Source organism: Neophocaena asiaeorientalis, unplaced genomic scaffold (assembly GCF_003031525.2).
Source record: "Neophocaena asiaeorientalis asiaeorientalis breed wild unplaced genomic scaffold, Neophocaena_asiaeorientalis_V1.1 scaffold221, whole genome shotgun sequence".
NCBI classification, from domain to species: Eukaryota; Metazoa; Chordata; class Mammalia; order Artiodactyla; family Phocoenidae; genus Neophocaena; species Neophocaena asiaeorientalis.
In genome coordinates, this window is record NW_020173766.1 from 641,900 (window position 1) to 654,716 (window position 12,817).

The following is a 12,817-nucleotide window of genomic DNA, read 5'->3' on the forward strand; positions in this document are numbered from 1 at the left end:
GTGGAGAGAGCAAGGTGATCCAGGAGCGTATGGTCCCACCACTTGGCAACAAACAGGGCAGGCAGGCCAGGCCCTGAGCAGGAGGGATCTAATCTTGTGCTGGGTGTCTCTGGGCCAGCCCTTCCCCCTCTCTGGGCCTCAGTTTCCTTATCTGTACCTGTAGCTGAGGGAAGGCAGTGCTGCCTGGGCTCAAGCAGGAAGAGAAGCGCCTTGTTGACTTCCTCCCCAGAGCCTAGATTTCCTGTTCAGCCACATCTAGGGGAATTGGAAGGCTGAGGGCTGGTCTTCCCTCACTCATTCCCCACTCACTGGGTAGCGTCACAGCCATTGCCAAGCCCAGTTTTACACCTGATAAATGGGGCAAGACCTGCCCAGCCTCTCTCCCAGCGTTGTTGGTAATTTGTAGTGCCCGGTAGTGCCCAAAAGACAGCCTTCACTTCGTCCACTTGCCCTTGACCCCCTGCAGTACAGCCCAGGGCCCTTACCCAACCCCACCACAGATGTGCACACACCCACCTGGACCTCTCCTACACCCCCTGCACACATACATGACTCCACAGTCACAGGAATATGGTGGTGTGTACACTTACCTGTGTCACACGGACCCATCTGCTATTGAACCCACTGGCGGGGCCTCCATATTGCATAACTTGGGTGGCAGCTCTGTACATGTGCATGTGTGCAGACTCACACACTGCTCCATGGAATGCGCACTGAGAGACCCAGGCATGCAGAGAGGCCAGTGCAGAGTGCATGTGTATTCCCACGTACTTGAGTGCCCTGGGACATAAACACATACTGATGAACACACAGGTCTCACCCAGGCCCAGCTCAGCCCCAGAGCTATTCTGGGCCAGGCCCAAGGCCAACAAGGTCAGAGACTGCCAGCTCCCAACAGGCCCCAGCCACTGTGTCACAGGCCTAGGCCAGCCAGCCCCCAACCCCAGCCCAGGCTGAGTCCAAGATGCACTGGATCTCAGCCTGGCTCTGTGACTAGGGGGATCCTCACTCCCTACCCCCTGCTTCCCCAGAGCTGAACCTTGAGCTCTGGGGTTTCAGGCTCCAGAAGAGAATGTCCACAGGGTCCCCTGGCCCCTGCCAAATGACTCTGCCCACAGCTTCCAGCCCAGAGGCCCTGGAGGCTGGACTGGATCCCTACAGGAAACCCAAAGGAGCTAAAAATAATACACAAGGGACAAACAGGATTCTGCAGGCCAGCGTTCATGCCACCATGCATGGAGGGAACACTGTCTTCCAGGGAAGCCAGGCTGGAGAGCATGGGTGTCCAGAGCTCCACCACCCCAGACCTGATGGGCCCAACTGGGAGTGGGGTGCAGGAATATATGGGGACCCTCATAAGAAGTAGAAACAGTACTGGACAGTGAGCAGAGCTCTGGGTTAGGAGCTGAAAACTGAGTTTGAGGCCCCAGTTCCTGAGTGACCTTAGGTAGGACACAACCCCTCTCTGGGCCTCAATTCTTCACAAGTAAACAGGGGGAGGAATAAAAAGGTGGAAAAGGCTTTAGCTTTCAGGATGTCCCTCTCACTATGGTGTTTAACACTGGAAAACTGGAGACACGCAAATATTCGAGAATAAGGAACTGATTGAACCAAGTATAGTTGGGTTTCATACAATGTAATTTCACACTGCCTTTAACAACAGTGACAGCAATAATCATAACGACTTGCATTTACTGAAGGCCTGTAATGTGCAGGTGCCATGATACTGTAGTTATACCCATTTTACAGATGAGGGATTGAAGCTTGGAGCGGTTCAGTAGCCCACTAAGAGCTCACAGCTATCAATATGACCATGACCCATAAGTCTCCATTTTCAGCTTTAATAACTTCAGAAGTTATAAAGTATAAAACTACAAATTTACAAGAAACATAATTTGAAAGTTTCATTCCTTATATTTTCTTTATGCTAATTTCATCGTGAATTTTGGATAACTTTAATTTTTTTCTGTCAAGTTTTGCCATCTCCAAAGGGCAAAAAAGTAAATTTAAATAATTAAACTTTCAAAGGGTGTCTCTTGTAAGTTTGCAGTTTTATACTTCTGAGGTTATTAAAGCTTAAAACTGCACTAAGCTTTTTGGGCCATCTTGTTATTTTAAGCCAGTTTGACTCCAAAGCCTGCGTGACAGTATTGACACTGTGTGTGGGGGATGTGGGGATCTAGGATGTTGTATTGGGAAAAAGCTCTGGGAAAAAGGTATATGATAAATAGCATACAGTGACATTTCAGCTGTGTTCAACAGCCTGCTGAGAGGTAAAGCACACTTGGAGCAGAGGCCATATCAGGGAACACTGCGGACACACATGATTGTGTTCCCTTTCAGATTTCTTCACTGGGCTTTCCCTACCTTTTGGATGGAAAGAAGCAACGACACCCTCCCCTCCTGGGCTGAGCTGTCCCATCAAGGAGAGCCAGCTTGTACTCATCACTCCCATAATCGTTAGATCATATAATCCTCCCATCAGCTCTGTGATGAGAGTCTTGCCCTCTGCATTCCATAGATGAGGACATCAAAGCAGAGAGGAGTAATGGTTTACTCAAGGCCACTGTCAGGCTCACTAACCTCAGCCCAGTCCAGCCAAGGCTTCTCTGACCCCATTGTCCCAAGGGTGACCTCCCTGGCTGGTCAGTGTGGCTTTCCTAACAGATGGCCTGAAAAAATGGTGGGCAGAGAGCTGCAGCAAGTGATTTGGGCTTCAGTGAAATTCTTGTTTGCCTGACAAGGGCAAGCCTGGGGAATGTGGGGTGGCCCAGCCGACCCAGTCCCCAGACTTTGCCACCCACTGTCAAGGGTCTTCTCGATGGACCAGCTGTCCTTTGCCAGTGGTTTTCTCATTTTCCTGCCTGCCCTGTCATCTCCTAGCCCTGACCCCTGTAGGTATCCGCAGCTGGCCTTCTCCTCTCTGCTGCAGCCTGCCTTGGTCCTTGCCCATCTATGGCACCACCAGGCAGGAGCCGCAAAAGACTCTGGATCTACAGGGTCCCCAGTTCTGAGGGAAGGCCCAAGGCCCAAAGCACCCCAGCCTGCACAGGTCTCCACTGGTGCGCTTGGTGATGAGGAATGCAGGGGTCCAACACCTGGGCTGCTTCTCAGATTAATAATAATGGAAGGAAGGAAGGAAAGGAGAGAGGGGGAGGATGGATCAGAGGAGTCTCCCTATCGCAGGCCCCCCCACTCCTCTTCCAAAGTCCTCCCCAGGTCTCCACAGCTCCTCCGAGCCTCCCTCCCTCAGTCCCTGGGTTGTCAAGGCTCACTCTGAGGTCAGGACCAGAGTGCAGTGTGGGCCAGGTTCAGTGTGAGGTCAGGGTCATGGCTCAGACTGGAGTGAGAGTCAAGAGCTCAGGCTGGGGCAGAGGCTGAGGATCAATCAGAAACAGAACATGGTCCTCCAGCCCTTCCAGGGGGAGCCCACCCTGTCCTGTGGGGTCACAGATGCTGGCTCCTTCAGGAACCTTCCATCACACCCGCAGCTGGCTACTCTGACCATGCCATCCCCTGTTCCCCCTCTCCCTCCCCTCTGCTCTGGTGTCCAGGGTGACCAGAGCTGCCTCTGGGCAGGAAGCCAGCCCAGAAAGCCCAGGATATCCCCGAGCACCTGTCACCATGGCAACCTGCCTGCCATGCCATTCCCAACACCCCCAATCTGGGTCCAGTACAGCTTTTCAAATTCAGAACGTCAGAATGGGAAGGGCCTCCTAGATCAGCAGATTCCAGCCCCTCCCTTTTGTCCCAAATGAATAAACTGAGGCCGGAGTGGGGAAGGGAAGGTGGGACCTGTTGTTCAAGGACCTGACCCCATCCTGTCCTCCCTCCCACCCACTCCCGGCCCTATGTCGGTCTCGGCCGGGTTAGGGGAGTGCGGAGTCTGGAGTGTGATCTCCGGAGAGGGGCGGGCCCTCCACCCAGAGTGGTGTGGGAGCGGGCAGCACGGGAACCAGACACCGACAATGAATAAATGATGCCCACTCGCAGCCTGCCTGAGACCAGATCGCCACCGCCGAGCGCCGGCTGGCCCGGGGGTTAGTCACCGAGCCAAGGCGGCCCGGCAGGCATCCCTCGGCTCCCCTTGACCTGCTGCCGAGCTGCGCGGAGCGCGCGAAGATGGCGGGGCAGCGGCTAGGCGCGGGGCCGCTCTGGGCGCTGGGCGGCGCCGCCCTGGGGGTTTGCCTCGCGGGGGTCGCCGGGCAGCTGGTGGAGGTGAGGCGGGGCGGCGCGGAGGGGCTCGGGGTGGGGGTCACCCTCCAGGCAGAGGGTTGGGGGGCGCCTTTCTGACCAGGAGCTGATTTTTCCCTTCCTCTTGCCCTAGAGGACCTGACTTAATGGGGAGACACAGCTCTATCCCAAGTGCTTCCAGGCTGTGGAAGAGACCCAGCCCCCAATCTTAGTGTCCTTGGTCGGATGGGAGGGTACAGCCTCTGATTTCAGGAACATTATTCTGATGGGGGAGACTCACCCTGACCTTAGGGATTCCCGGTCTGACTGGAGATACAGCTGGGCATCAGCGTGTGTCTGATGGGGGACACTCAGCCCCTATTCTAATCTTTGGTCTAGTGAGGTCGAAGGTGGTGGGTGGGAGGCAGGAGGGTGAGGACATCCTTCCTAGAGCAGCCATGTGTTGAGTTAGACTCCATGCTGCACACTAGGCCCTGGAGGGGAGGGGCAAGCAGGGCAGGGCCCAAGGACTCAGGGTCTCACTTGGTCCTGGTGATAACTGGGAGCTAGCAAACATTTCTGAGTGGGCAAGAGTCATGAGTCCTGGTTTGGAAGGAGAATAAGTCAGAAGAGGGCACACAGTTGGGAGAACTGTAAGGAGCTGCTAAGATCGCCCAGGAAGAGGTTAAGAGGACGGCTGGGGGGTTGGCCAGGAGCCTGGCTGGGGCCAGGGAGGGAAGGGTGGGGGCCATCTGCAGCCTCCTTGGCTGGCCCCTCTGTACCCCATTCCTGCTAAGCCACGAAGGGGAGTCAAAGAGGCTGACCAGACCCAAAATTCTGGAGCATTAGGCTGGAGGGAGAAGGCCCAAGAGGCAGGACAAGGGAGGAATGGGGTCAGAGCCTTGCAGGCAGTGGCAGAGTGGAGACAGCAGGGAAACAGAAGTGTAAGAGACAGCCAAGCACCCAGGAGAGCCCTCAAGGGGCAGGTGCTGGGGGACAAGATGGGAGAGGGAGAACAGGGCACTTGTTCCATGGGGTCTGAGGGGACACAGCCCTGAACTGGTGGGTCTGAGGTACATGGAGACAGAGCCCTGCACCCCCTGTTCCTGCTGCTGACCAGGGGGTGTGATCAGAAGGCTGGGCTGGAGTCAGATGTCAGCTCTAGTGTCCCTGTAAGGGGAGCCAGGCTGGCTTGAGCCCCATGGAGTGTACTTGGTCCCCTCACCAGCTGCCCTGAGGCCTCAGGCGCAGAAACTGAGCTGGTCTGGGTGTAGGAGAAGCCTGAGCGTGGGGGTCAACTCCCTTCTGAGCCAAGGATTCTTCCCTCAGCCCCCAGGAAAACATCTTCTCCCAGCCCATCAAGGGAAACTGCATTTCAAGTCCATCTGCCTGCCATCTGCCTACAGCCTGAACGAGGCCCTGGCTGAGTCCAGGCGATCCAGGGAAGCACCAGAAAGATGAGCAGGGCTAGGGTCCATGGCACCACCCACCCCACCCACAGGCATCACCCTCCATCAGCCTGTGAGGTTCTGTTGGAGGCCAGGCCTCCAAGCTTGAGTTCAGACCCCTAGCAGTGCCCACAAGGAGATGCCCAACTGTTACCTATTTCCCTCTACCCAAGACCCCTATCAGGGTGTCTTGAACAAAGCTGGAACAAGAATGTGTAAGAAGTGAGCTCATGGCTGCCCAGGCTCTGAATCTGAGATCTTTACCGTGGCCCTCAGAATCTTCCAGTTATACAACCCAACTGGGCCAACACACTGAGCCTTAGTTTCAGGGAACCCTGCCACTGCCCAGACCTTGGCCCTGACTCTACAAATGGGTGCCCAACCACATGCATGTGTATCCAACCGCACGTGCCCTATACCCACAGTGCCCAGCCCTAACCCCATATGTGTGCCCCAACCCCACACACATGGGCCAGACCCCACAGACATGTATCTGAGCCCGCAAATGGGTCCAGGCCCCTGGGATGATGCTGAGGAAGGATATCTTGTCAGTTTTACCACTCAGGTTGTGTAGAGAGCTTCCCAGAGACTGCTGGAACCATCCCACTCAGATGGAGAAACCGAGGCCTAGAGAAAAGAAGTCTCCTACCCCAGTTTGCCTTGGTTAAGAGAAAAGAGCCAGGAATCATGTACCACTCCTGGGCACACAGATCCTCTGGGTTACCTGGGACAGGTTGCTGATCCTCTCCAAGTGTCCCCAATACATGCTGAAGGGTGGTGTCCATTAGATGAAGAAGTACCTGGCTTTTGGTAGGTGCCCCATCCATGCTTATGGACCAGAGGAAAGACTGGACAGATGGTTGAGCTGCGGGTTGCTTTTCCTTCCCAGAGAGCTGGAAGAGACTCCTCATGTCTGTCCTTATTTGGTTAATCAGGGGACAAGGCACTGCACAGATGCCCCAGGATCCCCTCTCCCTCCAAGTACTAACCCCCATACACACCCCTCAGCCAAACTTGGTGACAGAGATAGGGTCATATCCCTCTCAGCCCCACAGGTCACGCATAGGTCTTGCTCCCACCCACCAGAGCAGGGCCATGTCCCCTCAGACTCCCAGGACAGGGTGGTATCCTACTGGGAAGGTGGGAAGTGGCGCGCTGTGCTCTGCTCACGATTGCTCCAGCCGTGCTTACAGCTTTTGGCCTCCAGGTGTCGCTACTGCATTTCAGACAAATTATCTAGACCCGTTTCGTGAGGATTCTCGCCTAGCCTTCTGGTCAGAGGCGGTGACTCAGGTAGGACAGGTGACTGCTGAGGCCACCTGGTGGGAGTCCTGGTCAAGTAACAGAGTCACGGAGCCCTGACTTCAGTTCCACACCCCACCCCACACTGGAGGTACGTGTGAACAAAGTCCCACAGGACAGGACTCGCCTTGTCTCTGGCCTTGGTCCTGAGACCCCATCTGCCAGTGTGGAGGAGCCCAGGGCCAGAGCAGGAGGAGAGAAGGGCCCTTGAACCTGACTGGGACAAGCCATCCACCTTTGCCCCTTGGGCTTTGGTTTCCTCAAGCATCAACCCTTGCACTCCAAGTTCCCAGCTCCATGGTTCTGGGGCTTTACCCTCTTCCCGTTCTAAATCTGGAACTTCCCAAGGTCTGAGGCATTGTTTATGAATGTCTAAGACACTTGATTCTAGGAGATTCTGAAATGTTTGGACTGAGTGAGTGCTTGCTGAGACCTGGGCCTCTCTCGGCCCCGTCCCAGCCCCTGGCCTCTGCCTGGCTCATTCCACTCTCTCCTGACCCACAGCCCAGCACGGCCCCACCCAAGCCCAAGCCGCCCCCGCTGACCAAGGAAACGGTGGTGTTCTGGGATATGCGCCTGTGGCACGTGGTGGGCATCTTCTCGCTCTTCGTGTTGTCCATCAGTGAGTAGCTGCTCCCCCCATCACCGCCCCCTGCCGCTGCCACAACACAGCGGGAGCCCGGCACCGCCTCATCACCCCTCCACGCCCCCGCTCCACCCCCAGGGGCTCAGAGCAGCAATTCCGGGCAGTGCAGGCAGGCCAGGCGCCCACAGGAGGCCCGCTGTGGTTTCTGGCACCTCCTGATCCACACAAAGTCCCTGTGGAGGGCTGACAGGCCGGTGGTGACCTGAAGTATTCTGCCCGACCGGCGATGCAGCCACACGGCAATTATGGTAATTACAGGGGACTCCACTGAACCAGGACGAAGACGTGTCATTTTTCCCTATCGTTGGCCTCCTCATGCTTTTTCTGCAGTTTGGCCAGCTTAAAACACCCACACCCAGGGGCCCCAGCAAGGCCACCCTTGGCTGCAGCTCAGCCCAAAGGCTCCCCAGACACCCAGCAAAAGTGGCTCCCAGGCTGCAAACCCTGCACTGTCAAATACCATTTCCCTGGAATGACTCACCTACCTCAGTCAAAAGCAGGAGACCCCCTCTTCTCTTGGACCTGGGAGTTGCTTGATGCGAAGTCACAACAGAAGCCGGTTTGGCATGCTCCCTTCAGTTGTCCTTCCAGAGTTGGGGTCTGGAGTTGGGGAAAAGGGGGCCGAGAAACGCCGACTGGTTGGCAGAGGCCGCCAGGGTACACAGCAGAGTCTGACAGAGGTTCCTACAGGCCAAAGGGAGGAGTGGGGCACAGGCAGTAAAGAGAAAGAAAACACACTCCCCCAGCGAAGAGGGAGTCCTCCAAGCTGTAGATCGGTAGGATGGATGAGTGGTTTTGTGTTAGGCAGCTGGAAAGGCATTACAGGCAGAGGTACAGTGTGGGCAGAGGTGCAAGGAAATGGCCTCCACACAGGTCTCAGATAACCCCCATAAGACGTTTACTGAGTGCACCCGGGTCAGGGGCTAAAGGAGCATTTAAGTTCTAGCTGAAGCTATCCTGGGGGCAGGGCTGATCACAAGGGCCCATCCAGGTGCGGGGGCTCCAGGGGAGACAAGGACCTCTAATTTGCATGTGCTTCTCCTGGCACCAGAAGTGCCCTTCCACGCCCCCATGTCTTCCCGGCTGGAGTGGGAGCAAGAGCCTGCATTTTGTTCCTAGCCACGGCCAATGATCAGTCAGGCTTCTGAGTGGAGGCCCCCCAGAAAAACAGCTGTGACTGCAGCCCCAGCTCAGGTGTCCAGAGAGGGGAATAACCCCCAGTACCAAGAGGCAGGGTTGGGGGAGGTATCTGCCCTGCAGGGGCCACAGGAGCAATCCAGGGTGCAGGTCCAAGGAGCAGCTCTGGGGCACCCCAAGAAGCAGGGATGAGGGCACCATGGGGCCTCAAGACACACAATGGTTTCTCCAGGGCTCTGCTTGGCCCTAGATGGTAGAAGTACCTGGGGCCACATAGGAAAGTTGCAGTGTCAGGCCCAAAAAGGCACTTGGACCTCAACCACACAGACTGACTTCCACTCCTAAACCCATTTCCTAGAGAAAGGTAAGGGATAGTCCCAAAGGCCTCTGAGCAACAGTTTAGCATTTGTTACCCTCTATGCAGGGCTCTAGGGAGTAGGGAATGCCATCTCCTGGGGAGGAAACATCTTTCCCACTTCCCTGTCTGCTTGGGCCTAGGTGGTACAGCTGTTTGTGGAGCATCACCCCCAGAACCTTGTGGAGAGAGCTGGAGTTGGATGGGGTACCTCTTCAGGGTCCCCTCCAGCCTGGGGACTCCTATCCCAAGCCCCTGCCTGGGCCTGGAACTCGATCCAAGGAACTTTGTTTCTCTCCTCTTTGAAGAGAAGCAAACAGGCCAGGCTGGGTGGGGCAGGCCTGGAGTGAGGGGCGGTGCTTGAGTCCTGCTCTGACTGCCAATAGCTGTGGCTGAGCTCCCTTTAAAGCCCAGGCCTCCAGCCTTTGCAGAGAGCATGGGCATGGTCCTGAGGAGACACCTGGTGGGGTAGCTGGAAGAGGTGGTCCAAGCCAGTAGGGTGGAGGTCTAACCTTGGACCTCTGGCATACAGGGGTCTGGAGAGGACCAGAACCCAGGTTTTTGGGTAAGAAAGGCAGACCTACTGCTAAGACTCTTGCACAACTAACCCCCCACCATGTGTTCCTGGATGCTGTTGACACCCCATCCATTTATTCAGGAGTCCAGTCCTGTCCTCAGCCACAAAGGCTTTGAAACCATCTCATTCGTTTTCTTTCATTCTGTGAGTCTGGGGGAGACTCAGTGGGACCACAACATTGGCTGAAGGGGTTGCACAAGATGACCCCAAGGGGTGCTCCAGCCCAGGCCACATGGGTCTGATCTATCTTCCCCAAAATAGGCCTGACTTGTCCGCCTGGCCATCCTGCCCCTAGGAGTCTGTCAGGAAGTTATGTCTGGTCATCTGATTTATAATAGGAAGCAGCTCCATCCCCTCCCCTGAGGCTGGGGCCAAGGTGGTCAGACTGTAGGGGCCTTAGAAAAATAAACTCAGTCCAGCCGGGTCCTGGCAGCCCTGCCCTGCCCATCCCTAGACAGGCCAGCTCCATGCCCTGGCCAGCTTGCGTGGGCACAGCTGCCCTGAGCCAGAAAACCACTCCTGAAATAACCCTGTCTAAGGTGAACGCGCCGGGGCAAGGTCTGTGTCCTCTTTCACGCTCTCACAGCCAGAAGCAGCCCTGGCTTGTCCTCAGGGAGGTTGAGGAGGATGCAGCCATGTCCTCCCGGGTCTGAGGTGCTCTCAGGAGCCTGGGGAGGAAAAACTAGGATGCACACGAGCCCAGAGGCCTGGGTTAGAAGAACAGGACACCCTGCAGGAGGCTGTAGCTTGACTCATGGTCCAGGCCACTGCCTGCCCTCCAGGACCCCTCAGTCTAGTCAGAAAGACCCACCAGAACCAGGACTGGTAACACAATATACGGGGCCAGTGCAAAATGAAATTGTGAGCCCCTCTGTTCAAAAATCATTAAGAATTTCAAGGAAGTGACAGCAGAATAACAAACCAAGCACAAGGCCCTCCTGAAAGTGGGCCTACTATGTGAAGCCAGCCCGGCTCAGGAAAGATATTTTGAAAATCCCAGAGCCCACAGGGGTTTTGTCAAAATGTGGAGCCTCCTGAGAGGGTCTCTTGGGTGGGGCACTCATAGGTAGATGGAGACAGGCCTGAAATTTGGGAACCAATCCTGGGGTGTCTGAGCTCTGGCCCTTGCCAAGCCTGCTCTGTTTCCCCGTAGTTATCACTCTTTGCTGTGTCTTCAACTGCCGCGTGCCACGGACCCGGAAGGAGATTGAAGCCCGGTACCTACAGCGAAAGGCAGCCAAGATATACACGGACAAACTAGAGACTGTGCCACCCCTCAACGAGCTCACAGAAGTCCCTGGAGGTGAGCAGGCCTGGCCCCCAGCCCCACCACCCTCTGACTCTGCCACACTGGCCAGTTCCTCCATCCTGCCACCCAGAGTTGCCCTATTCCTCCCCTCCACCTGGTTCAGGGAGGGGACCCAGCCCTGTTTTTGGAGACCAGAGCAAAGAAATGGGTCAGAGTGAGGCAGGGAAAACAAGGAGCTATTCTGCAGGTAGGAGAGGTTTGGAAGGAAGAAGGAATGAAGGGCTGGACTGGGAGGCTCTGGTGCAGGCCCTAGGACCCTGTCTCACTCCTGTTGCACCCTTTTTCCTCTGCTCCACAGATGATAAGAAGAAGAAGAAGAAGGACAGTGTGGATACAGTGGCCATCAAGGTAGAGGAGGATGAGAAGAATGAGGCCAAGAAGAAGAAAGAAGAGAAATGAAGAGAGCTTCCTGGAGGTGGAGGCTGGGGCTAGCTGGCCCTGGGGCTCATAGTCCTGGCCAGAGTCCAGACATCTTAGACTCCAAGCTCATACATGGACCATAGAGGTTGCAGAACACCCTCTCCCTGCTCAGAGAGGGTTGCTGAGGCCCAGGACCCTGTCCTAGAGCCTACTGGGGCAAGGATATGACTTCACTAGGTGTGCTGCCTCCCAGCCTGGACTCCACTCCTGTCACCCCATCCAAGTGGCCACTCAGCAGAGGTGGTCTTGGGCCACTGTCCCTCTGTAGATCCAAAGTGGCCTCTACCCACCCATACATGCCTCTGTCCCCTCTTCTGCCAGGCACAGCAGTGGCTAAAGGGGTAATGGGATGTGGGTTTCCTTCTGGAAGGGGTTGGCTGACCCGGATGGGCTAGATGTGAGGCCACACCAGGCTGGCCATGAGGAGGGAGAGGGTCACTGGGGGAAGCAGGGGCAGCAGAAGGTTCTCAAACTTAGCTGGATAGCAGCTCTGGTGGTGAGGGGGTTGCCCCAAGCCTGGCAGGGGTTCTGTCCCAGGGCAGTGAGCAGAGGGAGACCAGAAGCAGAACGCCCAGCATAGCAGATCCCGAGCTCTAAGCAATAGGTACACTTGTCTTACACGCTGTGATGCAGCTGAGGCTGCTGGAGGGCCTAGCATGAGGCCCATGGCTCAGGGCTAAGGGCTGCAGGGGTGCAGAAGGCTGAGGCCAGTGGGCCAGAGAGAGAAGGGCCCCATCTTGGGAATCCAGGGAAAATTTGAGAAGCCAAGGGGGACTTCGGGTTTTTCTGCTGGCCCTTTCTAGGCTCAGCTGTGGTAGCAGGTGTCAGCGCCCCAGGAGATCACCGCAGGGGGCAGTTAGGGATTGAGGTAGCAACCAGCCTTCCACGTGCTCAATATAACAGCACAGAGCTTCCTCTTCCATTCTTAACAACGGTGCCTAAAAGAAGCACTGCTAGCCAGAAGGCGAAGGCTCAAACTTGACCTGGGGACTGAATCCTTGGGGAGGGGAGATGCAGAGAAGGGTTTCTAGATGGCAGCGAACATCAACTGAGGTACTCAGACCTGGGCCTGGAGACTAAGGAGACAGCGGAGATTTCCGAGCCAGGGGGAGCTGCTGGCAAAGCTGACGCTGCCTCTGCAGCCTGCAGAGATTTGTAAATAAAGCTGAGTGCCTTCTCATACCCGAGTGACCTGAGATGATCCCTCAGGACGCCCCATCCCTGGAGCATTTACGTGGAGGGTGATGCAGTGATCGATGATAGGTGGTGTAGGCCAGGCTGACGTTCCCTCTCCTGACTTTTCTCCCAGCCTGAATTCAGATGAGCTGGAGGGAGAGGTGGTGGCCAAGAGGCAGAGGGTCAGCTGCAGCCAGTGGGGCCTAGCCCTGAGGCAGGGCAGCAGGACCAGGGAGGAAGCTGCCTGCTCTCCACTTGCCTCTGCTCCACACCC

The 12,817-nt window shown here is 56.1% G+C and overlaps 1 protein-coding gene across 1 annotated transcript; it reads left to right on the forward strand.

The window, feature by feature from the left end:
* Nucleotides 1-3,778: 3,778 nt before the first annotated feature.
* Nucleotides 3,779-12,549, forward strand: TMIE (transmembrane inner ear). The gene is made up of 4 exons (XM_024751514.1): nt 3,779-4,218; nt 7,428-7,545; nt 10,792-10,941; nt 11,246-12,549. Exons 1-4 carry the CDS (start codon nt 4,123-4,125, stop codon nt 11,344-11,346), a joined length of 465 nt encoding a protein of 154 aa, XP_024607282.1. The 5' UTR covers nt 3,779-4,122; the 3' UTR covers nt 11,347-12,549.
* Nucleotides 12,550-12,817: the final 268 nt, after the last annotated feature.

Bases quoted from the DNA above. Each gene is read 5' to 3' on its own strand.
- TMIE (XM_024751514.1), top strand. From the start codon at position 4,123: ATGGCGGGGCAGCGGCTAGGCGCGGGGCCGCTCTGGGCGCTGGGCGGC. The intron at 4,219-7,427 runs GTGAGGCGGGGC...CCTGACCCACAG, and splicing joins TCGCCGGGCAGCTGGTGGAG to CCCAGCACGGCCCCACCCAA. The intron at 10,942-11,245 runs GTGAGCAGGCCT...TCTGCTCCACAG, and splicing joins GCTCACAGAAGTCCCTGGAG to ATGATAAGAAGAAGAAGAAG.